General features: G+C 47.8%; 1 protein-coding gene across 1 annotated transcript in view; it reads left to right on the top strand.

Moving 5' to 3' along the window:
* LOC144485499 (uncharacterized) overlaps positions 1-26,526 on the top strand; it is a 56,216-nt gene that overhangs the window by 12,041 nt on the left and 17,649 nt on the right. The window contains exons 4-8 of the mRNA XM_078203646.1: positions 1,059-1,244; positions 4,707-4,892; positions 8,356-8,541; positions 11,405-11,590; positions 20,389-20,532. Of these exons, the coding sequence (XP_078059772.1) occupies positions 1,059-1,244; positions 4,707-4,892; positions 8,356-8,541; positions 11,405-11,590; positions 20,389-20,532 (888 nt within the window). The remainder of the gene's footprint in view (positions 1-1,058; positions 1,245-4,706; positions 4,893-8,355; positions 8,542-11,404; positions 11,591-20,388; positions 20,533-26,526) is intronic.

Genomic DNA, 26,526 nt, shown 5'->3' with positions numbered 1-26,526 from the left:
ACTTGGAAATAAGTGGATGTATTAGCGAGAGGCAACATGCTTTTGTGAAGGGGAGGTCATGTCGCACTAACTTGATCGAGTTTTTGGAGGAACTGACGAAGATGACTGATGAGGGTAGGGCAGTGGATGTTGTCTACATGGACTTCAGTAAGGCCTTTGACAAGGTCCCTCATGGCAGACTGGTGCAGAAGGTAAAGTTGCATGGGATCAGAGGTGAGCTGGCAAGGTGGATAACTGGCTGGGTCATAGAAGACAGAGGATAGCAGTGGTAGGGTTTGTTTCTGAATAGAGGGCCGTGACAAGTGGCGTTCCTCAGGGATCAGTGCTGGGACCTTTGCTGTTCATAATATATATAAATGATTTGGAAGAAAATGTAACTGGTTTGATTAGTAAGTTTGCGGATGACACTGAAGAGGAGGACCTTTATGCTTAATATCATGGACATTTTTACGTGTTTATATCGAATTTATTTTGCTCGGCAATGAATGATGGAAATATTGTCAGCAGCTCACAGCAATGCGATGACTCATGGAGAGGTTCCTTGCACCCTCTAATCACTACAGACAGTTTTAATCACTTTAGACTCCAGGCGGGGAAACATAGACAATAACTCAACTGATTAGATTATGCAAGGAGTTCAAATCACAAAGGGAACTCTCCAGAAAGAGATCGGCCCCGAAGAAATAGGATCACTTCACCATTAGCCACAGATCAACCCCACCTATCTATAATGGCTTTTCAATACTTCGCTATTGTGTCACCGCTTTGTGTTAATTGCTGATTGTTTTAGTAGATACTGATCGCGTAACTTGTAGTAAATGTCAATAACCCACGTGGGTCCCATTCATGCTATCAGCAACCGCTTTGAATGAGCTCATTACCATACGTTTGGCGCGAAGTTCAAAACCCTATAAATTGTAAAGCGCACAATGGCCAGGGGAAGCAGTTGGCGAGCAGCTGTGTTCCCCCAGGCCTGTGGTTTGTTATTTTGGACAGGGAATAAAGCTTGTGTTGCCTTTGGTACTGTACTCATGTCTGCGTGTCTTTTATGCTGGTAGGAAGCAAAAACTTCCCCTTACAGTTTGGTGCCGAAACTCAGGAGGAAGAGACCACTCGCTGGACCCACAGTGACAAGGGTCAAGTGGGTGAGAAGTCAATTTCAGACCGCCAGAGTCCGGAAGGTTCCGAGCGCCGTCGGGACCACGAGGGGACTTCCTCCAACCTGGATACCAGCTGTAGACCGAGTGGGTACAAAACATGCACTTACACTGATTGGCTACTGCACAAAATTTCACTGATTGAGAACTTTAAATTTGTGACACGGTTAGGTACACTGCTGTCGGCTACCTATTGGTCAGCTACCTATTGTGAGAGGGACTTGTAAGCGTCTGCAAGAGGTGGACCATTGTCATGGCAGGCCTTCATGTCCCTGCTAACCACCCGGTGCGCCAATAAGGGGGATAAAGAAAAAGGCCTTATTGGATGGCATACCTCTGCGAGCCATGAACTTAGGGAACCGAAAGGGTTGACAGATTCTAGAAGCACTCACAATAGGAGGGGGGTACGGGCTAGGGGGAACGCGAAAGGTACAGAAAGACAAGAGAGAGAGAAAGAGAGAAAGAATGCCCCATGAAGGAAAGCCCGAGGAAAGATTACTCCAGGACAGAGACTCCGAAGTAGGTTGCGCATACGTAGGGGGAGGAAGGGAGCAAGAGGATAGCCTCTCCCTAGAATGGGGGCCAGAAGGATCTCTTAACCGAGCATTTGGGATGCGACAGCAGAAACTAATCAGGAAAATGTGCAAGGAGGGAGGGGACCCCTGTGCGTCCTTCCCCCTACAAAGGGAATGGTGGAATAGCCAGCGGGACGCTTCTAAAAAGGCTGCAATAATTTTAGTTAAACAGTTAGTGATAGCGGTACGTCTGAACCAGGTTTACCAGTAAACGATAGAGGAAAAGAACAAGAGTATTGCAAGTTTAGAGGCTCAGATCACAGAGTTACGAGCCGAACCCCGTAAAATTAGTGCCCCGGAGACCACCATGTCTTCGGTGTGCCCCGCACTTCCCAGTGCACCACCCGAGTACGAACCCGGCAGCGTCCAGAAATGTGCCCCGGTACAGAGGACAGCTAATGGCCAGGATCGCTATAAAACATTCACTCCCTTAGAAAAGCAGACTATCCTAAAGGAGCTAGGTACTCTGTGCATCCGAGGTAAGAAACAGAGTTCTGGAGGACCCTTGAGGAGATGTGGGATGTCCACGATCTCCACCCCCGTGATATCCACCAGATAGTCAGAGCGAAGTGCCCCTCAGATAAATGGAGGACTCTAACCAGCACTGACCCGGAGAACCCTGCCACCTCCATGATCCGGGATGGGGTATGGGCGAACGGAGTCCCTAACAATGCCTCCAGGGCGATCCAAAAGGAAGTATACAATGCCTTTAAACACGCAGTCTGTACAGCTCTGGGAAACCCTACCACCAACTGGGGAAAAATCCAATCCTGTAGGCAGGAAAAGGGAGAATGCAGCAGCAACTATGCTGCTCGCCTGTATGAGGCTTATTGTGAGTCGTCCGGGCAGGAAAACCCCGACCCTAACGATGCCCCGTACATCCAAATGTTTTTAGACGGGCTTTCCCCGACACATCAGGAAGTTTTAAAATTAGGTATTGTCACTGCGGACACCTACGATACCACAGTGCAGTGGGCAAGCCGGGTAGACGTGAGGGCCGGGGCAGGGAGCAACTGAACCGCACCCAGGTCCCGGACAGCCTCTGCAAAAATAGATGCCCCGAACTTTAAACCAACAGCGAAGTGCTTCCGCTGCGGAAGACCCGGGCACATAGCTAGGATCCCTTAAAGAGTATAGAGGGAGTATCCTTCATCCTGTAAGGATGAAGGATAAGTATGGCAAGTTTTGGGAACCTTGGATAACAAGAGATATTGTGAGCCTAGTCAAAGAGAAAAAGGAAGCATTTGTAAAGGCTAGGAGGCTGGGAACACATGAAGCAAGTGTGGAATACAAGAAAAGTAGAAAGAAACTTAAGCAACGAGTAAGGAGGGTTAAAAGGGGTCATGAAAAATCATTGGCCAGCAGGATTAAGGAAAATACCAAGGCTTTTTATACATATATAAAGAGCAAGAGGGTAGCCAGGGAGAGAGTTGGCCCACTCAAGGAGGGCGGGGGGGGGGGGGGGGGGGGAGGGGGGGGGGAGGAAGTCTATGCATGGAGCCAGAGGAAATGGACGAGGTATTAAGTGAGTACTTTGCATCAGTATTCACCAAAGAGAAGGACTTGGTGGATGATGAATCTGGGAAAGGATATGTAGAGAGTTTGAGCCATGTTGAGATCAAAAAGGAGGAGGTATTGGGGTTCTTGAGAAACATTTAGGTAGACAAGTCCCCACGGCCTGATGGGATATACCACAAAATACTGAAAGAAGCAAGGGAGGAATTTGCTGGGGCCTTGAGAGAAATATTTGTATCCTCACTGGCTGCAGAGGAGGTCGCAGAGGATTGGAGAATAGCCAATGTTGTTCCTTTGTTTAAGAAGGGTAGCAAGAATAATCCAGGTAATTACAGGCCGGTGAGCCTTACGTCAAAGGTGGGGAAATTATTGAAGATGTTTCTTCAAGACAGGATTTACTCCCACTTGGAAATAAGTGGATGTATTAGCGAGAGGCAACATGCTTTTGTGAAGGGGAGGTCATGTCGCACTAACTTGATCGAGTTTTTGGAAGAACTGACGAAGATGACTGATGAGGTAGGGCAGTGGATGTTGTCTACATGGACTTCAGTAAGGCCTTTGACAAGGTCCCTCATGGCAGACTGGTGCAGAAGGTAAAGTTGCATGGGATCAGAGGTGAGCTGGCAAGGTGGATAACTGGCTGGGTCATAGAAGACAGAGGATAGCAGTGGTAGGGTTTGTTTCTGAATAGAGGGCCGTGACAAGTGGCGTTCCTCAGGGATCAGTGCTGGGACCTTTGCTGTTCATAATATATATAAATGATTTGGAAGAAAATGTAACTGGTTTGATTAGTAAGTTTGCGGATGACACTGAAGGGGAGGACTTTTATGCTTAATATCATGGACATTTTTACGTGTTTATATCGAATTTATTTTGCTCGGCAATGAATGATGGAAATATTGTCAGCAGCTCACAGCAATGCGATGACTCATGGAGAGGTTCCTTGCACCCTCTAATCACTACAGACAGTTTTAATCACTTTAGACTCCAGGCGGGGAAACATAGACAATAACTCAACTGATTAGATTATGCAAGGAGTTCAAATCACAAAGGAACTCTCCAGAAAGAGATCGGCCCCGAAGAAATAGGATCACTTCACCATTAGCCACAGATCAACCCCACCTATCTATAATGGCTTTTCAATACTTCGCTATTGTGTCACCGCTTTGTGTTAATTGCTGATTGTTTTAGTAGATACTGATCGCGTAACTTGTAGTAAATGTCAATAACCCACGTGGGTCCCATTCATGCTATCAGCAACCGCTTTGAATGAGCTCATTACCATACGTTTGGCGCGAAGTTCAAAACCCTATAAATTGTAAAGCGCACAATGGCCAGGGGAAGCAGTTGGCGAGCAGCTGTGTTCCCCCAGGCCTGTGGTTTGTTATTTTGGACAGGGAATAAAGCTTGTGTTGCCTTTGGTACTGTACTCATGTCTGCGTGTCTTTTATGCTGGTAGGAAGCAAAAACTTCCCCTTACAGTTTGGTGCCGAAACTCAGGAGGAAGAGACCACTCGCTGGACCCACAGTGACAAGGGTCAAGTGGGTGAGAAGTCAATTTCAGACCGCCAGAGTCCGGAAGGTTCCGAGCGCCGTCGGGACCACGAGGGGACTTCCTCCAACCTGGATACCAGCTGTAGACCGAGTGGGTACAAAACATGCACTTACACTGATTGGCTACTGCACAAAATTTCACTGATTGAGAACTTTAAATTTGTGACACGGTTAGGTACACTGCTGTCGGCTACCTATTGGTCAGCTACCTATTGTGAGAGGGACTTGTAAGCGTCTGCAAGAGGTGGACCATTGTCATGGCAGGCCTTCATGTCCCTGCTAACCACCCGGTGCGCCAATAAGGGGGATAAAGAAAAAGGCCTTATTGGATGGCATACCTCTGCGAGCCATGAACTTAGGGAACCGAAAGGGTTGACAGATTCTAGAAGCACTCACAATAGGAGCGGGGTACGGGCTAGGGGGAACGCGAAAGGTACAGAAAGACAAGAGAGAGAGAAAGAGAGACAGAATGCCCCATGAAGGAAAGCCCGAGGAAAGATTACCCCAGGACAGAGATTCCGAAGTAGGTTGCGCATACGTAGGGGGAGGAAGGGAGCAAGAGGATAGCCTCTCCCTAGAATGGGGGCCAGAAGGATCTCTTAACCGAGCATTTGGGATGCGACAGCAGAAACTAATCAGGAAAATGTGCAAGGAGGGAGGGGACCCCTGTGCGTCCTTCCCCCTACAAAGGGAATGGTGGAATAGCCAGCGGGGCGCTTCTAAAAAGGCTGCAATAATTTTAGTTAAACAGTTAGTGATAGCGGTACGTCTGAACCAGGTTTACCAGTAAACGATAGAGGAAAAGAACAAGAGTATTGCAAGTTTAGAGGCTCAGATCACAGAGTTACGAGCCGAACCCCGTAAAATTAGTGCCCCGGAGACCACCATGTCTTCGGTGTGTCCCGCACTTCCCAGTGCACCACCCGAGTACGAACCCGGCAGCGTCCAGAAATGTGCCCCGGTACAGAGGACAGCTAATGGCCAGGATCGCTATAAAACATTCACTCCCTTAGAAAAGCAGACTATCCTAAAGGAGCTAGGTACTCTGTGCATCCGAGGTAAGAAACAGAGTTCTGGAGGACCCTTGAGGAGATGTGGGATGTCCACGATCTCCACCCCCGTGATATCCACCAGATAGTCAGAGCGAAGTGCCCCTCAGATAAATGGAGGACTCTAACCAGCACTGACCCGGAGAACCCTGCCACCTCCATGATCCGGGATGGGGCATGGGCGAACGGAGTCCCTAACAATGCCTCCAGGGCGATCCAAAGGGAAGTATACAATGCCTTTAAACACGCAGTCTGTACAGCTCTGGGAAACCCTACCACCAACTGGGGAAAAATCCAATCCTGTAGGCAGGAAAAGGGAGAATGCAGCAGCAACTATGCTGCTCGCCTGTATGAGGCTTATTGTGAGTCGTCCGGGCAGGAAAACCCCGACCCTAACGATGCCCCGTACATCCAAATGTTTTTAGACGGGCTTTCCCCGACACATCAGGAAGTTTTAAAATTAGGTATTGTCACTGCGGACACCTACGATACCACAGTGCAGTGGGCAAGCCGGGTAGACGTGAGGGCCGGGGCAGGGAGCAACTGAACCGCACCCAGGTCCCGGACAGCCTCTGCAAAAATAGATGCCCCGAACTTTAAACCAACAGCGAAGTGCTTCCGCTGCGGAAGACCCGGGCACATAGCTAGGATCCCTTAAAGAGTATAGAGGGAGTATCCTTCATCCTGTAAGGATGAAGGATAAGTATGGCAAGTTTTGGGAACCTTGGATAACAAGAGATATTGTGAGCCTAGTCAAAGAGAAAAAGGAAGCATTTGTAAAGGCTAGGAGGCTGGGAACACATGAAGCAAGTGTGGAATACAAGAAAAGTAGAAAGAAACTTAAGCAACGAGTAAGGAGGGTTAAAAGGGGTCATGAAAAATCATTGGCCAGCAGGATTAAGGAAAATACCAAGGCTTTTTATACATATATAAAGAGCAAGAGGGTAGCCAGGGAGAGAGTTGGCCCACTCAAGGAGGGCGGGGGGGGGGGGGGGGGGGAGGGGGGGGGGAGGAAGTCTATGCATGGAGCTAGAGGAAATGGACGAGGTATTAAGTGAGTACTTTGCATCAGTATTCACCAAAGAGAAGGACTTGGTGGATGATGAATCTGGGAAAGGATATGTAGAGAGTTTGAGCCATGTTGAGATCAAAAAGGAGGAGGTATTGGGGTTCTTGAGAAACATTTAGGTAGACAAGTCCCCACGGCCTGATGGGATATACCACAAAATACTGAAAGAAGCAAGGGAGGAATTTGCTGGGGCCTTGAGAGAAATATTTGTATCCTCACTGGCTGCAGAGGAGGTCGCAGAGGATTGGAGAATAGCCAATGTTGTTCCTTTGTTTAAGAAGGGTAGCAAGAATAATCCAGGTAATTACAGGCCGGTGAGCCTTACGTCAAAGGTGGGGAAATTATTGAAGATTTTTCTTCAAGACAGGATTTACTCCCACTTGGAAATAAGTGGATGTATTAGCGAGAGGCAACATGCTTTTGTGAAGGGGAGGTCATGTCGCACTAACTTGATCGAGTTTTTGGAGGAACTGACGAAGATGACTGATGAGGGTAGGGCAGTGGATGTTGTCTACATGGACTTCAGTAAGGCCTTTGACAAGGTCCCTCATGGCAGACTGGTGCAGAAGGTAAAGTTGCATGGGATCAGAGGTGAGCTGGCAAGGTGGATAACTGGCTGGGTCATAGAAGACAGAGGATAGCAGTGGTAGGGTTTGTTTCTGAATGGAGGGCCGTGACAAGTGGCGTTCCTCAGGGATCAGTGCTGGGACCTTTGCTGTTCATAATATATATAAATGATTTGGAAGAAAATGTAACTGGTTTGATTAGTAAGTTTGCGGATGACACTGAAGGGGAGGACTTTTATGCTTAATATCATGGACATTTTTACGTGTTTATATCGAATTTATTTTGCTCGGCAATGAATGATGGAAATATTGTCAGCAGCTCACAGCAATGCGATGACTCATGGAGAGGTTCCTTGCACCCTCTAATCACTACAGACAGTTTTAATCACTTTAGACTCCAGGCGGGGAAACATAGACAATAACTCAACTGATTAGATTATGCAAGGAGTTCAAATCACAAAGGGAACTCTCCAGAAAGAGATCGGCCCCGAAGAAATAGGATCACTTCACCGTTAGCCACAGATCAACCCCACCTATCTATAATGGCTTTTCAATACTTCGCTATTGTGTCACCGCTTTGTGTTAATTGCTGATTGTTTTAGTAGATACTGATCGCGTAACTTGTAGTAAATGTCAATAACCCACGTGGGTCCCATTCATGCTATCAGCAACCGCTTTGAATGAGCTCATTACCATACGTTTGGCGCGAAGTTCAAAACCCTATAAATTGTAAAGCGCACAATGGCCAGGGGAAGCAGTTGGCGAGCAGCTGTGTTCCCCCAGGCCTGTGGTTTGTTATTTTGGACAGGGAATAAAGCTTGTGTTGCCTTTGGTACTGTACTCATGTCTGCGTGTCTTTTATGCTGGTAGGAAGCAAAAACTTCCCCTTACAGTTTGGTGCCGAAACCCAGGAGGAAGAGACCACTCGCTGGACCCACAGTGACAAGGGTCAAGTGGGTGAGAAGTCAATTTCAGACCGCTAGAGTCCGGAAGGTTCCGAGCGCCGTCGGGACCACGAGGGGACTTCCTCCAACCTGGATACCAGCTGTAGACCGAGTGGGTACAAAACATGCACTTACACTGATTGGCTACTGCACAAAATTTCACTGATTGAGAACTTTAAATTTGTGACACGGTTAGGTACACTGCTGTCGGCTACCTATTGGTCAGCTACCTATTGTGAGAGGGACTTGTAAGCGTCTGCAAGAGGTGGACCATTGTCATGGCAGGCCTTCATGTCCCTGCTAACCACCCGGTGCGCCAATAAGGGGGATAAAGAAAAAGGCCTTATTGGATGGCATACCTCTGCGAGCCATGAACTTAGGGAACCGAAAGGGTTGACAGATTCTAGAAGCACTCACAATAGGAGCGGGGTACGGGCTAGGGGGAGCGCGAAAGGTACAGAAAGACAAGAGAGAGAGAAAGAGAGACAGAATGCCCCATGAAGGAAAGCCCGAGGAAAGATTACCCCAAGACAGAGATTCCGAAGTAGGTTGCGCATACGTAGGGGGAGGAAGGGAGCAAGAGGATAGCCTCTCCCTAGAATGGGGGCCAGAAGGATCTCTTAACCGAGCATTTGGGATGCGACAGCAGAAACTAATCAGGAAAATGTGCAATGAGGGATGGGACCCCTGTGCGTCCTTCCCCCTACAAAGGGAATGGTGGAATAGCCAGCGGGACGCTTCTAAAAAGGCTGCAATAATTTTAGTTAAACAGTTAGTGATAACGGTACGTATGAACCAGGTTTACCAGTAAACGATAGAGGAAAAGAACAAGAGTATTGCAAGTTTAGAGGCTCAGATCACAGAGTTACGAGCCGAACCCCGTAAAATTAGTGCCCCGGAGACCACCATGTCTTCGGTGTGCCCCGCACTTCCCAGTGCACCACCCGAGTACGAACCCGGCAGCGTCCAGGAATGTGCCCCGGTACAGAGGACAGCTAATGGCCAGGATCGCTATAAAACATTCACTCCCTTAGAAAAGCAGACTATCCTAAAGGAGCTAGGTACTCTGTGCATCCGAGGTAAGAAACAGAGTTCTGGAGGACCCTTGAGGAGATGTGGGATGTCCACGATCTCCACCCCCGTGATATCCACCAGATAGTCAGAGCGAAGCGCCCCTCAGATAAATGGAGGACTCTAACCAGCACTGACCTGGAGAACCCTGCCACCTCCACCATCCAGGATGGGGTATGGGCGAACGGAGTCCCTAACAATGCCTCCAGAGCGATCCAAAGGGAAGTATACAATGCCTTTAAACGCGCAGTCTGTACAGCTCTGGGAAACCCTACCACCAACTGGGGAAAAATCCAATCCTGTAGGCAGGAAAAGGGAGAATGCAGCAGCAACTATGCTGCTCGCCTGTATGAGGCTTATTGTGAGTCGTCCGGGCAGGAAAACCCCGACCCTAACAATGCCCCGTACATCCAAATGTTTTTAGACAGGCTTTCCCCGACACATCAGGAAGTTTTAAAATTAGGAATCGTCACTGCGGACACCTACGATACCACAGTGCAGTGGGCAAGCCGGGTAGACACGAGGGCCAGGGCAGGGAGCAACTGAACCGCACCCAGGTCCCGGACAGCCTCTGCAAAAATAGATGCCCCGAACTTTAAACCAACAGCGAAGTGATATACCACAAAATACTGAAAGAAGCAAGGGAGGAATTTGCTGGGGCCTTGAGAGAAATATTTGTATCCTCACTGGCTGCAGAGGAGGTCGCAGAGGATTGGAGAATAGCCAATGTTGTTCCTTTGTTTAAGAAGGGTAGCAAGAATAATCCAGGTAATTACAGGCCGGTGAGCCTTACGTCAAAGGTGGGGAAATTATTGAAGATGTTTCTTCAAGACAGGATTTACTCCCACTTGGAAATAAGTGGATGTATTAGCGAGAGGCAACATGCTTTTGTGAAGGGGAGGTCATGTCGCACTAACTTGATCGAGTTTTTGGAAGAACTGACGAAGATGACTGATGAGGGTAGGGCAGTGGATGTTGTCTACATGGACTTCAGTAAGGCCTTTGACAAGGTCCCTCATGGCAGACTGGTGCAGAAGGTAAAGTTGCATGGGATCAGAGGTGAGCTGGCAAGGTGGATAACTGGCTGGGTCATAGAAGACAGAGGATAGCAGTGGTAGGGTTTGTTTCTGAATAGAGGGCCGTGACAAGTGGCGTTCCTCAGGGATCAGTGCTGGGACCTTTGCTGTTCATAATATATATAAATGATTTGGAAGAAAATGTAACTGGTTTGATTAGTAAGTTTGCGGATGACACTGAAGGGGAGGACTTTTATGCTTAATATCATGGACATTTTTACGTGTTTATATCGAATTTATTTTGCTCGGCAATGAATGATGGAAATATTGTCAGCAGCTCACAGCAATGCGATGACTCATGGAGAGGTTCCTTGCACCCTCTAATCACTACAGACAGTTTTAATCACTTTAGACTCCAGGCGGGGAAACATAGACAATAACTCAACTGATTAGATTATGCAAGGAGTTCAAATCACAAAGGGAACTCTCCAGAAAGAGATCGGCCCCGAAGAAATAGGATCACTTCACCATTAGCCACAGATCAACCCCACCTATCTATAATGGCTTTTCAATACTTCGCTATTGTGTCACCGCTTTGTGTTAATTGCTGATTGTTTTAGTAGATACTGATCGCGTAACTTGTAGTAAATGTCAATAACCCACGTGGGTCCCATTCATGCTATCAGCAACCGCTTTGAATGAGCTCATTACCATACGTTTGGCGCGAAGTTCAAAACCCTATAAATTGTAAAGCGCACAATGGCCAGGGGAAGCAGTTGGCGAGCAGCTGTGTTCCCCCAGGCCTGTGGTTTGTTATTTTGGACAGGGAATAAAGCTTGTGTTGCCTTTGGTACTGTACTCATGTCTGCGTGTCTTTTATGCTGGTAGGAAGCAAAAACTTCCCCTTACAGTTTGGTGCCGAAACCCAGGAGGAAGAGACCACTCGCTGGACCCACAGTGACAAGGGTCAAGTGGGTGAGAAGTCAATTTCAGACCGCTAGAGTCCGGAAGGTTCCGAGCGCCGTCGGGACCACGAGGGGACTTCCTCCAACCTGGATACCAGCTGTAGACCGAGTGGGTACAAAACATGCACTTACACTGATTGGCTACTGCACAAAATTTCACTGATTGAGAACTTTAAATTTGTGACACGGTTAGGTACACTGCTGTCGGCTACCTATTGGTCAGCTACCTATTGTGAGAGGGACTTGTAAGCGTCTGCAAGAGGTGGACCATTGTCATGGCAGGCCTTCATGTCCCTGCTAACCACCCGGTGCGCCAATAAGGGGGATAAAGAAAAAGGCCTTATTGGATGGCATACCTCTGCGAGCCATGAACTTAGGGAACCGAAAGGGTTGACAGATTCTAGAAGCACTCACAATAGGAGCGGGGTACGGGCTAGGGGGAGCGCGAAAGGTACAGAAAGACAAGAGAGAGAGAAAGAGAGACAGAATGCCCCATGAAGGAAAGCCCGAGGAAAGATTACCCCAAGACAGAGATTCCGAAGTAGGTTGCGCATACGTAGGGGGAGGAAGGGAGCAAGAGGATAGCCTCTCCCTAGAATGGGGGCCAGAAGGATCTCTTAACCGAGCATTTGGGATGCGACAGCAGAAACTAATCAGGAAAATGTGCAATGAGGGATGGGACCCCTGTGCGTCCTTCCCCCTACAAAGGGAATGGTGGAATAGCCAGCGGGACGCTTCTAAAAAGGCTGCAATAATTTTAGTTAAACAGTTAGTGATAACGGTACGTATGAACCAGGTTTACCAGTAAACGATAGAGGAAAAGAACAAGAGTATTGCAAGTTTAGAGGCTCAGATCACAGAGTTACGAGCCGAACCCCGTAAAATTAGTGCCCCGGAGACCACCATGTCTTCGGTGTGCCCCGCACTTCCCAGTGCACCACCCGAGTACGAACCCGGCAGCGTCCAGGAATGTGCCCCGGTACAGAGGACAGCTAATGGCCAGGATCGCTATAAAACATTCACTCCCTTAGAAAAGCAGACTATCCTAAAGGAGCTAGGTACTCTGTGCATCCGAGGTAAGAAACAGAGTTCTGGAGGACCCTTGAGGAGATGTGGGATGTCCACGATCTCCACCCCCGTGATATCCACCAGATAGTCAGAGCGAAGCGCCCCTCAGATAAATGGAGGACTCTAACCAGCACTGACCTGGAGAACCCTGCCACCTCCACCATCCAGGATGGGGTATGGGCGAACGGAGTCCCTAACAATGCCTCCAGAGCGATCCAAAGGGAAGTATACAATGCCTTTAAACGCGCAGTCTGTACAGCTCTGGGAAACCCTACCACCAACTGGGGAAAAATCCAATCCTGTAGGCAGGAAAAGGGAGAATGCAGCAGCAACTATGCTGCTCGCCTGTATGAGGCTTATTGTGAGTCGTCCGGGCAGGAAAACCCCGACCCTAACAATGCCCCGTACATCCAAATGTTTTTAGACAGGCTTTCCCCGACACATCAGGAAGTTTTAAAATTAGGAATCGTCACTGCGGACACCTACGATACCACAGTGCAGTGGGCAAGCCGGGTAGACACGAGGGCCAGGGCAGGGAGCAACTGAACCGCACCCAGGTCCCGGACAGCCTCTGCAAAAATAGATGCCCCGAACTTTAAACCAACAGCGAAGTGCTTCCGCTGCGGAAGACCCGGGCACATAGCTAGGCACTGTCGATCAGAACCTGGACAAACTTGTGGGACCTGTGGCAGAACAGGTCACTCAGCTGAGCAGTGCAGGTTAAAGCCCAAGCCCAAGCCTGAAACCCACTTAGCCATGCAGGAAGCCTTGCTGAACTGGCTGAGGGACCAGGGGAAGGCATGAGCAAAGGCAGCTCCCATAGACACAGAGGGAGATAACCGTGTCTACGTGCCTGTCCTCCTGGGGGGTCTGCCTTGCGAACTGTTAGTACAAAGAACAAAGAACAATACAGCACAGGAACAGGCCCTTCGGCCCTCCAAGCCCGCGCCGCTCCCTGGTCCAAACTAGACCATTCTTTTGTATCCCTCCATTCCCACTCCGTTCATATGGCTGTCTAGATAAGTCTTAAACGTTCCCAGTGTGTCCGCCTCCACCACCTTGCCTGGCAGCGCATTCCAGGCCCCCACCACCCTCTGTGTAAAATATGTCCTTCTGATATCTGTGTTAAACCTCCCCCCCTTCACCTTGAACCTATGACCCCTCGTGAACGTCACCACCGACCTGGGGAAAAGCTTCCCACCATTCACCCTATCTATGCCTTTCATAATTTTATACACCTCTATTAAGTCTCCCCTCATCCTCCGTCTTTCCAGGGAGAACAACCCCAGTTTACCCAATCTCTCCTCATAACCAAGCCCCTCCATACCAGGCAACATCCTGGTAAACCTCCTCTGTACTCTCTCCAAAGCCTCCACGTCCTTCTGGTAGTGTGGCGACCAGAACTGGACGCAGTATTCCAAATGCGGCCGAACCAACGTTCTATACATCTGCAACATCAGACCCCAACTTTTATACTCTATGCCCCGTCCTATAAAGGCAAGCATGCCATATGCCTTCTTCACCACCTTCTCCACCTGTGACGTCACTTTCAAGGATCTGTGGACTTGCACACCCAGGTCCCTCTGCGTCTCTACACCCTTTATGGTTCTGCCATTTATTGTATAGCTCCTCCCTACATTATTTCTACCAAAATGCATCACTTCACATTTATCAGGATTGAACTCCATCTGCCATTTCTTTGCCCAAATTTCCAGCCTATCTATATCCTTCTGTAGCTTCTGCCAATGCTCCTCACTATCTGCAAGTCCTGCCAATTTTGTGTCGTCCGCAAACTTACTGATCACCCCAGTTACACCTTCTTCCAGATCATTTATATAAATCACAAACAGCAGAGGCCCCAATACAGAGCCCTGCGGAACACCACTAGTCACAGGCCTCCAGCCAGAAAAAGACCCTTCCACTACCACCCTCTGTCTTCTGTGACCAAGCCAGTTCTCCACCCATCTAGCCACCTCCCCCTTTATCCCATGAGATCCAACCTTTTTCACCAGCCTACCATGAGGGACTTTGTCAAACGCTTTACTAAAGTCCATATAGACGACATCCACGGCCCTTCCCTCGTCAACCATTTTGGTCACTTCTTCAAAAAGCTCCACCAGGTTAGTGACCCAGGAGCCTCTGTATCCCTGACCAACCTACCCCTTCCCATAACCAAGGATTACATCCACATAGTAGGGATGGGGGGAACTCGTATTAAGGCTTACAAGAGCAAGACGGGAGTCTTAGAGGTAGCAGGGCGACTGGTGCCGGTCCAGTTCTTTGTATGCCAGAATAACGAGGGAACCGTGCTAGGAATGGATATTTTAGAGGAATTAAGCATACTCATAGACCCAAGGAATCATAAGATTCATTGGCCCCACAGTAATGGGAACAAACGTAAGTTCCACCAACCCTGCCAAAACATCGCAACGATCGGGAGTGTTAAAACGTTTCAGAGGGACTGGGACACAGAGCCCCAGCCTTTTGGAATAATTTGCAAAGTACTGACAGGAGTATGGGCCAGAGATAAGCAGGACACAGGAAAGATCCCTATGGATCCGGTCCACGTCCCCGGCCCAGACCACAAACCCCACAGGCAATACCCCATAAAGCCGGAGGCATACCAAGCCGTGCGGGCTATTGTACAGGACCTAGAAGAGAGGGGGGTAATACACCCAGCTACTAGTACCACGAACTCCCCAGTATGGTCAGTAGCAAAGCCCGATAAAACCTTCTGTTTAACAATCGATTATACGGAGCTAAACAAAGTCACCCCAAAAGTACATCCCATAGTGGCAAGCCCCTCCACAATCCTGAATGGATTGGGCCCTAAGTATAGTATTTTTACGGTGTGAGACATAGCAAATGGCTTCTGGTCGGTGCCATTAGACACAGAGTCTCAGGACAAATTTGCATTCACTGTGGGTGAAAAGCAATATACCTGGACGAGATTCCCTCAGGGGTTCCATAACAGCCCCGCCATCTTCCACCAGGTTTATGAATAAGATATTAGAGGGAGTAGATCTCACCCCCTACCGCTGCACTGCCCTTCAGTATGTAGACGAGATCCTAGTTGCCTCAGAAGACAGGCAAGGACATGCTGCAGCCCTGATTGAGGTGCTGTGAGCCTTAGAACGGGGCGGGTTGAAGCTGAACCCCAAAAAGGCCCAGATAGGAAGAGACACTGTCCTGTACTTAGGACAGGAGATATCCCAGGGTACTAGGACCATGCCTCACGAGAGGAGGGTTGCCATCCAGGTCATGCCCAGGCAAGTCTCCCTGAGGGGAGTCCGCAAGGTGTTGGACTGTTCAACTACAGCCGAACCTTTATCCCCAATTTCGCAACCTTAGCCGAGCCCATACAGCGGCTAGTAAAGGCTATTGCCTGGGGGGGGTCAAACTGATAGAATGGGGACCCGAACAGGAGGAAGCTTATGCAAGGTTAAAACAAGCCCTGATATCAGCTCCGAGCCTCGGTTTACCTGACCCGAGGAAGCCCTTCCATATCTTTTGTGAGAATGAGGAGGGATTCTATGCCGTAGTAATAGCCCAAACACATGGGGACACCCTGCGACCCGTAGCTTACTACTCCACACAGCAGTCACCAGTGGCAGCCGGCTTGTCCCGCTGCGTTGCAGCATTTGACTGTGCTGCATGGGCAGTTAGTATTAGCGAGCCCACGGTCATGACGGGAGAAATCATCCTCCACACCAGGCATACCATCGTTGAAATGCTTAACAATAGTAAGCTCAGAGCAGTCTCTAATGTAAGGAGAGCTAAGTGGGAAGCAGTTCTGCTCCCCAAAGATCGATCAGTCACCATAATAAGGGACACAGGAGTAAACCCCGCTGCAGGGATTTTAGCCACTGGTGAGTCACATGTGCGCGCTGAGATCGACCTGGAGGTAGACGCAGCCCCAGTAGAAGAGCTCCCCTTAGGACAGGCAGATTTAACATTCTATGTAGATGGGTCCAGAAAATATATTGACAGTACCCCCAAAACAGGGTGGGCAGTAGTTAATGACAAGTTAGAAGTGGTAGCCTCAGGACGATTAGACAGCACCCTGTCAGCTCAAGTTGCAGAATTAGAGGCTTTAACACAGGCCCTGACCCTGGCAGAGGGCAAAACCGTGAATGTATATACCGACAGCCAGTACGCGTTCGGAGTCATACATGACTATATGACCGCCTGGGATCGCAGGGGGTTTGTCACATCGGGAGGGGACAGGATAAAGCACCAGGAAAGGATTGAAGCTCTATTCCGCGCCTCAAAGCTGCCCAAAGAAGCAGCAGTAATTAAAATCAAAGCGCATAGAAAAATAGAAACTCCAGAACAAGCAGGTAACACTGCAGCTGATAAGGCAGCACAGCAGGTTTTAAGTCATGCTCTCCCAACAGCTAGTATCACCACAGATAGTGTGGACATAGTCCAGTTACACCGGGACACCCCCGAGGCAGAGAAGCAGGTCTGGGAAGAAAGGGGCGGGAAACCAGATGCCCAGGGCATCTGGAGGAAGGAAAGAAAGGTAATAGCCCCAGACTGCATCAGGCGCACCCTGCTGCAGTTAAACCATGGCCATGATCACACCAGCAGAAACGCCATGAACGATCTCCTGAGTAGGGATTGGTGGTGGCCGGGGATGGGAAGAGACATAGCTAAATACTGTCAGCGATGTCTCACATGCACGCAGCATAACCCCGGGCGACCCATAAAGATCCGAATGGCTCACCAGCCAAGACCCCGGGGGCCGTGGGAAAATCTCCAGATAGATTTCACAGGACCACTTCCTGCTTCAGGGGGCAAGAGATATTGTTGAGTCATAATTGACCAATTCACCCGCTGGGTGGAAGCATTCCCCACCCGGGATTGCACCGCTTCCACTGTGGCAAAAATCCTAGTGACTGAAGTAATTCCCAGATGGGGGGGTCCCTTTGCAGATCGACTCCGATCAGGGCACCCACTTCACGGGAACAATTATGAAAAAGACGTGCGGGTGGAGGGGAATAAACCAGAAGTTCCACATCCCCTACCATCCACAGAGTTCAGGTATGGTAGAGAGGATGAATCGGACCCTGAAGTCCGCACTCGCAAAGGCTTTACATGGAAAACACAGCAAGTGGACAGAGGTCCTACCCACTGTGCTTATGAAACTCAGGGCATCCCCAAATCGTGTTACGGGATTAACCCCTTTCAAACTGATGACCGGGTGGGCCATGCAATTGCCCCAAGGCATAATTACCGGAGGGGAAGATTTGGGACCCTTAAAAGACAAAATCAGCAGATATGTCTCAGAACTGAGTGAGCAGCTAAAAGAAATGGGACAGCAGGCGAGAGAACAGCAGGAACTTAAAGATAAAAAAGAGCAGTACCCTGAATAGGCCACGGTGCCAAAAGCAGGATCCCAAGTAATGGTTAAATTGCTACTTGAAAGGCCTGGTCTAGCGCCCCAGTAGTCGGGGCCACACCAAGTCCTCATTAGTGGGGATACCTGTGCCTGCGTTCAAATCAGGGGAAAGGGGCAATGGAAGCATTTTACACAACTAAAAAGATGTAAGAACAGCAATGATCCAGTAACGTGAGTCTAATAATAATAATTGTACCTCCAAGCTCATTGTACCTGTTTTTCAGGCAGGTCACAGCACCGGACAGGAAGATGTATATCGCTGTTTGTTTTTGTGCTTTACTGCTTAGCAGGGGAGATTGTCTCTCAAACCGTTACCGACACGAGTTGAATGTAAATACGTACTTGTATATGTCACGTGTATATGCTGAGAAATGGAATGCATCTAAATGCTGGATATGTGCCCACATTCCAATACATTCCAAAGGTGGAATCCCCCTCAGGCCAATCCCTTTAACAGCCCAAGAGACCATAGAGAGGGTTATACAGGAAGCAGGCAGGAGCCTCACGCACCACCTTAAATCTATACAGGAGAAACTAGTCTGCCGGGTGCAAGGCAGGGACACTCGGTAAATGGCGACTGCCGGGTTACGACCGCACACACCAGCCACCCACCCTGACCCTGACAAACACCACTGGGATAGGGTGCCCAATCGGGTCAGTCTGTATATCCAAAACAGGGACAGACAGGGCCCTCAGAGTAGGGAAGAGCGACTGTAACCAGGCCTTCGACATTACGCCAGCAGCACCTGATATTTCCCTTAGAGTCCAGTGTGCACCAAACAGCACGGTGCAGATCCTTCTGCAGCCAGGAATTTTAAACAGCCCTGCTGCTCATAATGCCCTGTGACAAAGGGTATGCCCTTGGTTATTCCATGATTGGACAGGGACATGCTATCTAGGCTATGCTATTCCCTACATATACCACATCCCCACCCTAAAAGACCATCCCCAGTGGAAAGGGGGGTAGGCAGAGGAGGGGGGTCCTTCCGTTCCTGGGGCCCTTCTTCCTTCCCTGGGAGGGCTAGGATTACAGATGGGCGAACTCACAGCACGAGTGCAAAAAGAATCTCGCATTCTGGAAGAAGTTGCTAATGCTACTGCGGAGGCTGTGGCAGAGGTAAACAGCGAGCTGATAGCCTTTAGGACAGTAGCCCTACAGAACTGCCTAGCCTTAGAATATCTCCTTGCGAGTAAGGGAGCCTTACTCTAACCTGTAACCTGCGCCTTAATAGGAACAGAATGCTGTACATACATCCCTGACGCCTCAGAGAACCTCACAAATTTAGTGGAACACATTCACAATGAAATGACAAAACTACATGAGATCGCCAACAGCAGCTGGATGGAATGGCTGATGGGGGGCTCATGGGGGACATTTTTAATGCAGGGAGTCATAGTTCTAATTGGCATAGTCATTGCTTGCTGTGTGCTGACAGTCTGTATAAGTGCAATTTATAAAGGTTTTGTGCCCAGGCTAACTGCTGTCGCCGTGTATCGCACCAAGACCCCTTCTCCACCGCAGCTCTGCAACCACACTGCCCAGGCAGCGACAACATTTATTTAAAGACCACCATGGAGATACCCCCAGCTGACACCCATCGTTGGAGCTCGGAGGAGCACGGATCACGCCAGGTCTGTCAACTAAAGGAAAGCAAAGACTCTTTGATAAACTACTGAACATCTTTTAAACACTCCGGAATCTCCACTAAGAAATCATCGAACTCTTCAATCAAGATGGTGTGCTCATTGGGGCGCAAGGATGGCGCCCAGGAGCAAGAGGAGGGGTTGAAGGGGACGACTGCTATGCTTAATATCATGGACATTTTTACGTGTTTATATCGCATTTATTTTGCCCGGCAATGAATGATGGAAATATTGTCAGCAGCTCACAGCAATGCGATGACTCATGGAGAGGTTCCTTGCACCCTCTAATCACTACAGACAGTTTTAATCACTTTGGACTCCAGGCAGGGAAACGTAGACAATAACTCAACTGATTAGATTATGCAAGGAGTTCAAATCACAAAGGGAACTCTCCAGAAAGAGATCGGCCCAGAAGAAATAAGATCACTTCACCATTAGCCACAGATCAACCCCACCTATCTATAATGGCTTTTCAATACTTCGCTATTGTGTCACCGCTTTGTGTTAATTGCTGATTGTTTTAGTAGATACTGATCGCGTAACTTGTAGTAAATGACAATAACCCACGTGGGTCCCATTCATGCTATCAGCAACCGCTTTGAATGAGCCCATTACCATATGTTTGACGCGAAGTTCAAAACCCCATAAATTGTAAAGTGCACAATGGCCAGGGGAAGCAGTTGGCGAGCAGCTGTGTTCCCCCAGGCCTGTGGTTTGTTATTTTGGACAGGGAATAAAGTTGTGTTGCCTTTTGTACTGTACTCATGTCTGCTTGTCTTTTATGCTGTTAGGAAGCAAAAACTTCCTCTAACAACACAAAGGTTGGTGGATTTGCTGACGGCGATGAGGACTATCAAAGGACACAGCAGGATATGGATCGGTTGGAGGCTGGGGCGGAGAGATGGCAGATGGAGTTTAATCTGGACAAATGTGAGGTAATGCATTTTGGAATGTCTATTAAAGATAGGAAATATACAGTAAATGGCAGAACCCTTAAGCGTATTGATAGGCAAAGGGATCTGGGTGTACAGGTACACAGGTCACTGAAAGTGGCAACGCAGGTGGAGAAGGTAGTCAAGAAGGCATATGGCATGCTTGCCTTCATCGGCCAGGGAATTGAGTTTAAAAATTGGCAAGTCATGTTCCAGCTTTATAGAACCTTCGTTAGGCTTGGAATATTGTGTTCAATTCTGGTCGCCACACTACCAGAAGGATGTGGAGGCTTTGGAGAGGGTACAGAAAAGATTTACCAGGATATTGCCTGGCATGGAGGGCATAGCTATGAGGAGAGATGGCAGAGACTTGGTTTGTTCTCACTGGAACAACGGGGGTTGAGGGGCGACCTGATAGAAGTCGACAAGATTATGAGGGGCACGGACAGAGTGGATAATCAGAAGCTTTTTCCCATGGTGGAAGAGTCAATTACTAGGGGGCATAGGTTTAATGTGCGAGGGGCAAAGTTTAAAGGAGATGTACGAGGCAAGATTTTTACACAGAGGGTGGTGGGTGCCTGGTACTCGCTGCGTGGGGAGGTAGTGGAAGCAGATACGATAGTAAGTTTTAAGGGGCATCTGGACAAATACATGAGAAGGATGGGAATAGAGGGACATGGTCCCCGGAAGTGTAAGGGCTTTTAGTTCAGTCAGGCAGCATGATCAATGCAGGCTTGGAGGGCCGGAGGGCCTGTTCCTGTGCTGTAATTTTCTTTGTTCTTTGTGTAGAGTTAAGAGAGAAATCAGGATGGCAAAAAAGGGGACATGAGATTGTTTTGGCTGATAAAGCAAAGGAGAATCCAAAGAGCTTCTACAAATACATAAAGGGCAAAAGAGTAACTAGGGAGAGAGTAGGGCCTCTTAAGGATCAACAAGGTCATCTATGAGCGGATCCACAAAAGATGGGTGAGATCCTAAATGAATATTTCTCATCAGTATTTACTGTTGAGAAAAGCATGGATGTTAGAGAACTTGGGGAAATAAATAGTGATGTCTTGAGGAGTGTACATATTACAGAGAAAGAAATGCTGGAAGTCTTAAAGCGCATCAAGGTAGATAAATCTCTGGGATCCGATGAAGTGTATCCCAGGACGTTGTGGGAGGCTAGGGAGGAAATTGTGGGTCCTCCAGCAGAGATATTTGAATCAACAACAGCACAGATGAGGTGCCTGAAGATTGGCAGATGTTGGGCCTTTGTTCAAGAAGGGTTGCAGGAAAAGCCTGGGAACTACAAGCCGGAGAGCCTCACATCTGTGGTTGGTAAGTTGTTGGAAGGTATTCTGAGAGATAGGATCTACAGGCATTTAGAGAGGCAAGAACTGATTTTGGACAGTCAGCATGGTTTTGTGGGTGGAAAATCATGTCTCAAGAATTTAATTGGGTTCTTTGAAGGGGCAACCAAGAAGGTAGATGAGGGCAGCACAGTCAACATTGTCTACATGGACTTTAACAAGGCCTTTGACAAGGTACTGCATGGTAGGTTGTTGCATAAGGTTAAATCTCACGGGGTACAGGGTGAGGTAGCCAATTGGATACAAAATTTTCTTGATGACAGAAGATAGAGGGTGGTTGTGGAGGGTTGTTTTTCAAACTGGAGGCCTGTGAGCAGTGGTATGCCTCAGGAGTATGGGTGGCACGGTAACACTGCTGCCCCACAGCGCCAGGGACCCGGGTTCGATTCCAGGTTTGGGTAACTTTCTGTGTGGAGTTTGTACATTCTTCCTGTGTCTGCGTGGGTTTCCTCCGGGTGCTGCAGTTTCCTCCCACAGTCCAAAGATGTGCGGGTTAGATGGATTGGCTATGCTAAATTGCCCCTTAGTGTCAGAGGGACTAGCTAGAGTAAATGCATGGGGTTATGGGGATAAGGCCTGGGTGGGATTGTGGTCGGTGCAGACTTGATGGACCGAATGGCCTTCTGTACTGTAGGATCCTATGAGGATCAGTGCTTGGTCCACTGTTATTTGTCATTTATATTAATGATTTGGATGAGAATTTAGGAAGCATGGTTAGTAAGTTTGCAGATGACACTAAGATTGGTGGCATAATGGACCATGAAGAAGGTTATCTAGGATTGCAATGGAATCTTGATCAGTTGGGCCAGTGGGCTGATGAATGGCAGATTGAGATTAATTTAGAAAAATGTGAGGTGATGCATTTTGATAAATCGAACTAGTGCAGAAAAGATTTACAAGGATGCTACCGGGACTTGAAGGTTCGAGTTATAAGGAGAAGCTAGATAAACTGGGACTTTTTTCCCTGGAGCATAGGAGGCTTAGGGGTGATTTTATAGAGGTCTATAAAATAATGAAGGGCATACATAAGATAGAGAATCAACATATTTTCCCAAAGGTAGGGGAGTCTAAAGCTAGAGGGCATAGGTTTAAGGTGAGAGGGGAGAGATATAAAAAGGTCCAGGGGAGCCATATTTTCATGCAGAGTGTGGTGAGTGTCTGGAACAAGCTGCTAGAGGTAATAGTAGAGGTGGGTACAATTTTGTCTTTTAAAAAGCATTTAGGCAATTACATTGGTAAAACTGGTACAGAAGGATATGGGCCAAACATGGGAAATTGGGACCAGCTTAATAGTGAAAACTGGACAGCATGGATAAGTTGGGCTGAAGGGCCTGGTTCCGTGCTGTAAATCTCTATGAGCTTGTGGATTTAGTGAAGGGTCATTTTCATCCCAAATCATCAGTCATAATCCAGAAATTCAAATTTAATTCAAGGGTGAGTGCCCCAGATGTATTGATCATGACTTACATTGCTAAACTAAAGTAATTATCATATCATTGTTATTTTGGAGTGACCCTAAGCGACATGCTGCAGGATCAGTTAGTTTGAGGCATGAGCAAGAGAACCATACAGTGCCAATTGCTAGAGAAGTCATCATAAATTTCAAACAGACAATGGAGATAGTGCTGACCATGGAAAGCACGGAAAATGATTCACAGGAGTTGCAGAGCGCACAAAGTGGCACCATACACCAATTGCAGTGTGAACCTGCAGCCAGCTGTGGTGCCAAAAGCATTGTGGCAGCCATGAAGCAGATTCTGATTATATACATGGGAGAATCAATAAAAGTAAAAGGCATCACAATAAAACATGTGAGCTCTGGGTAGCAGTCTGCCCAGATCCCGGTAATAATAGTGTCGGGTGAAGAACAAGGCCTGAGATCTTTCAAGCAGGAGCAGGGCACTGCTAGAATTGTTAAGAAAATATGATAACATCTTCTGTAACTTATGGGCATATTGAACTTTTTTAAGGGGTACATGTGTTTTTTAAAAGAAAGATAAGCAAAGACATTGAGCCAAAGATGAATGAGAATGCAAAGTGACCACCTTCTGGAAAATTCCTGTGTGGATTATATTTGATCGACTAATGGTCTGGACTGAACTTCTTCAATGTGTTGACTCTCCCAGCAGTCTCCAAAGTTGAATACTAGTACATGAATGACTCACACCCCAAAGACTCCTACACATCCAGTTTCTTCCTGCTCTTCCCTATTGCCACCCAACAACTATCCTTAACTTTCACTGCTTGTGGAACGAACACTCAAGGAAATGCTCATCCTCCCTATTGCGCCGAAGTGACTCCAGTTCAGTAATCCTGGGTTAGAGATCAATCCCCTGGCGATATTCCCTGTACATGTGGTCCCAAAAGCACATGAAGTATCCTGAGTTTCCACATGGCACAGGAATTGCGAGCAGATTGATGCACTATCAATTACGATACGAGGACTCCAGCGAGTGAGTGAAATAACAGGCTTTTAATTGCAAAGAACTGGAGCACACCCTTGTAGCTAACCTGGCCCAAACTGAGGCAAGGAGGAGGAATTATCTGGATTCGAGCAGATCCATCCCTTCTTTATTTTGAATCTGAAAAGTATCAGAATAGATTTACAGTGTGAATTATATATGATTCAGGCTCTTAATAATGGCATGTAATACCAGATTCCAGAGAGAGTCCCTGTTCTCAATAGTTACGATGTGGAGATGCCGGTGTTGGACTGGGGTAAGCACAGTAAGAAGTTTAACAACACCAGGTTAAAGTCCAACAGGTTTATTTGGTAGCAAAAGCCACACAAGCTTTCGGAGCTCCAAGCCCCTTCTTCAGGTGAAGGGGCTTGGAGCTCCGAAAGCTTGTGTGGCTTTTGCTACCAAATGAACCTGTTGGACTTTAACCTGGTGTTGTTAAACTTCTTACTCAATAGTTACACCACAGCTTTAATTCTTCAGCGACTATCTTTTTCCTGAATGGCATATTCCTGAATTCTCTCGAACCGAGGGATTGTACTTGAGTAATTCCGGCAGCAGCTCTTCAGTATTAGATGAGGACCTGGAAATTAAAGTTTTAAAAAACGTGATTCCCTGCTTCAATGAAAGAAACGCAAAAGTTTGGATCAACCAAATAAGATCAGACCGATGGATTGGTTGTCTTGCATCTGATAGCTTGATACATGGGCACAGTGGTGGCACAGTGGTTAGCACTGCTTCCTCACAGCGCCAGGGACCCAAGTTGGGTCATCACTGTGTGGAGTTTTCACATTCTCCCCGTGTTTGCATAGGTTTCCTTCAGGTCCTCTGGTTTCCTCCCACAATCCGGAAGACGTGCTGGTTAGGTGCATTGGCCATGCTGAATTCTCCGTCGGTATACCCGAACAGGTGCCGGAGTGTGGTGATTCGGGGATTGTCACAATAACTTCATTGCAGTGTTAATGTAAGCCTATTTGTGACAATAATAAATAAAAACTTACTGGCACACGTTTCCTGAAATCCGAAATTGTCAATTGTCGAAACACTAAATTTGAAAGGCATTGTTACTTTAATGAACAAGCGTTTACATATTTTGCTTTCTCTTGTACTAAACAAAAGGAAAATCAGTACTGATGATCCTTGGAAGCAATATGATGATTCTTTTTTACCAGGTAATTTTGCATGAGAGCCACATTTTGATTATTTTCTCTCACTCAAACGGCCGATGAGCAAATTTCAGGTTTGGCACGAGATTGAACAGAATCATTAAACAAAAATAGTGCCAAAGCAATAAATTAATAGCTTAAAAAGTAATTAATAGGAATGTCCATTAAAAAGTGCCAACAGCAGAGCTGACCAATAAAACTTTTTTGCCTTAAGAAACAGAGCTAGAAAGGGAGACAGATTAAGTCCCAAGTTGTGATCGCCAGGGGATGGTGACTGTGGCTGAGCTAAGGTGTTTAGTTTAACTGACACTGAACTTGCATTCACCTCTGGTGGTGCAGATCTCGAGCTGACCACAGTGGAATTCTTATGAAAGTAGGAGTTGGATGTAGGTTGCCTCCTCTTCCAGCCTGCTTTTGGGATAGGTTTTTGGGGAGGGAGGAGGAGGAAAAAGCGCGTGTGTATGTGTGCGCGCGCACGCATGTGTGTGTGTGTAAATGCATGTGCCTGCATGTGCACATGTGTGTATGTGCAAGTGCATGTGTATGGCGCACTCCCAGTATCAGTATACTTGCTCTATCTCTCATACACACTCCCACATATACATCACTCACAGGCACACAGTTGGTCGCATGCACGTGCACGCACGCATGCACACAATAATGGCTGGTGAAAATGGTGGATAAATCCAGAAATCATGGGGCCCGATTCTCCCATCGCGACCCGCAATTTTCTGGCGGGTCCGGTCTGGAGAATCGTGTCATTGGCCTTTTTCCGGGATTTGCGGATACGCCGGGAACACATGCGCAGCTCCCAGAGCTGGAGAACAGTCGGAGTCCAGACCACCCTGGAAACCGGCGGGAAGGCAGTTAAGTCATTTGAATCTTTTTGTAATATGTTTTGCCTATGGTAATTGGGAACTTGCCGGGCCCAATTGAATCTCCCACCCCACCAAGAGTACTTAATTCTGGCAGGGTTTAGAGTAGCTCTCCACGTTCGGGGAACTAACGGGAGACCCCGCC

This window comes from Mustelus asterias, chromosome 3 (assembly GCF_964213995.1).
Source record: "Mustelus asterias chromosome 3, sMusAst1.hap1.1, whole genome shotgun sequence".
Classification (NCBI taxonomy): domain Eukaryota; kingdom Metazoa; phylum Chordata; class Chondrichthyes; order Carcharhiniformes; family Triakidae; genus Mustelus; species Mustelus asterias.
The sequence above is the reverse complement of the archived record's forward strand: the minus strand, read 5'-3'. Positions and strand labels throughout refer to the sequence as shown.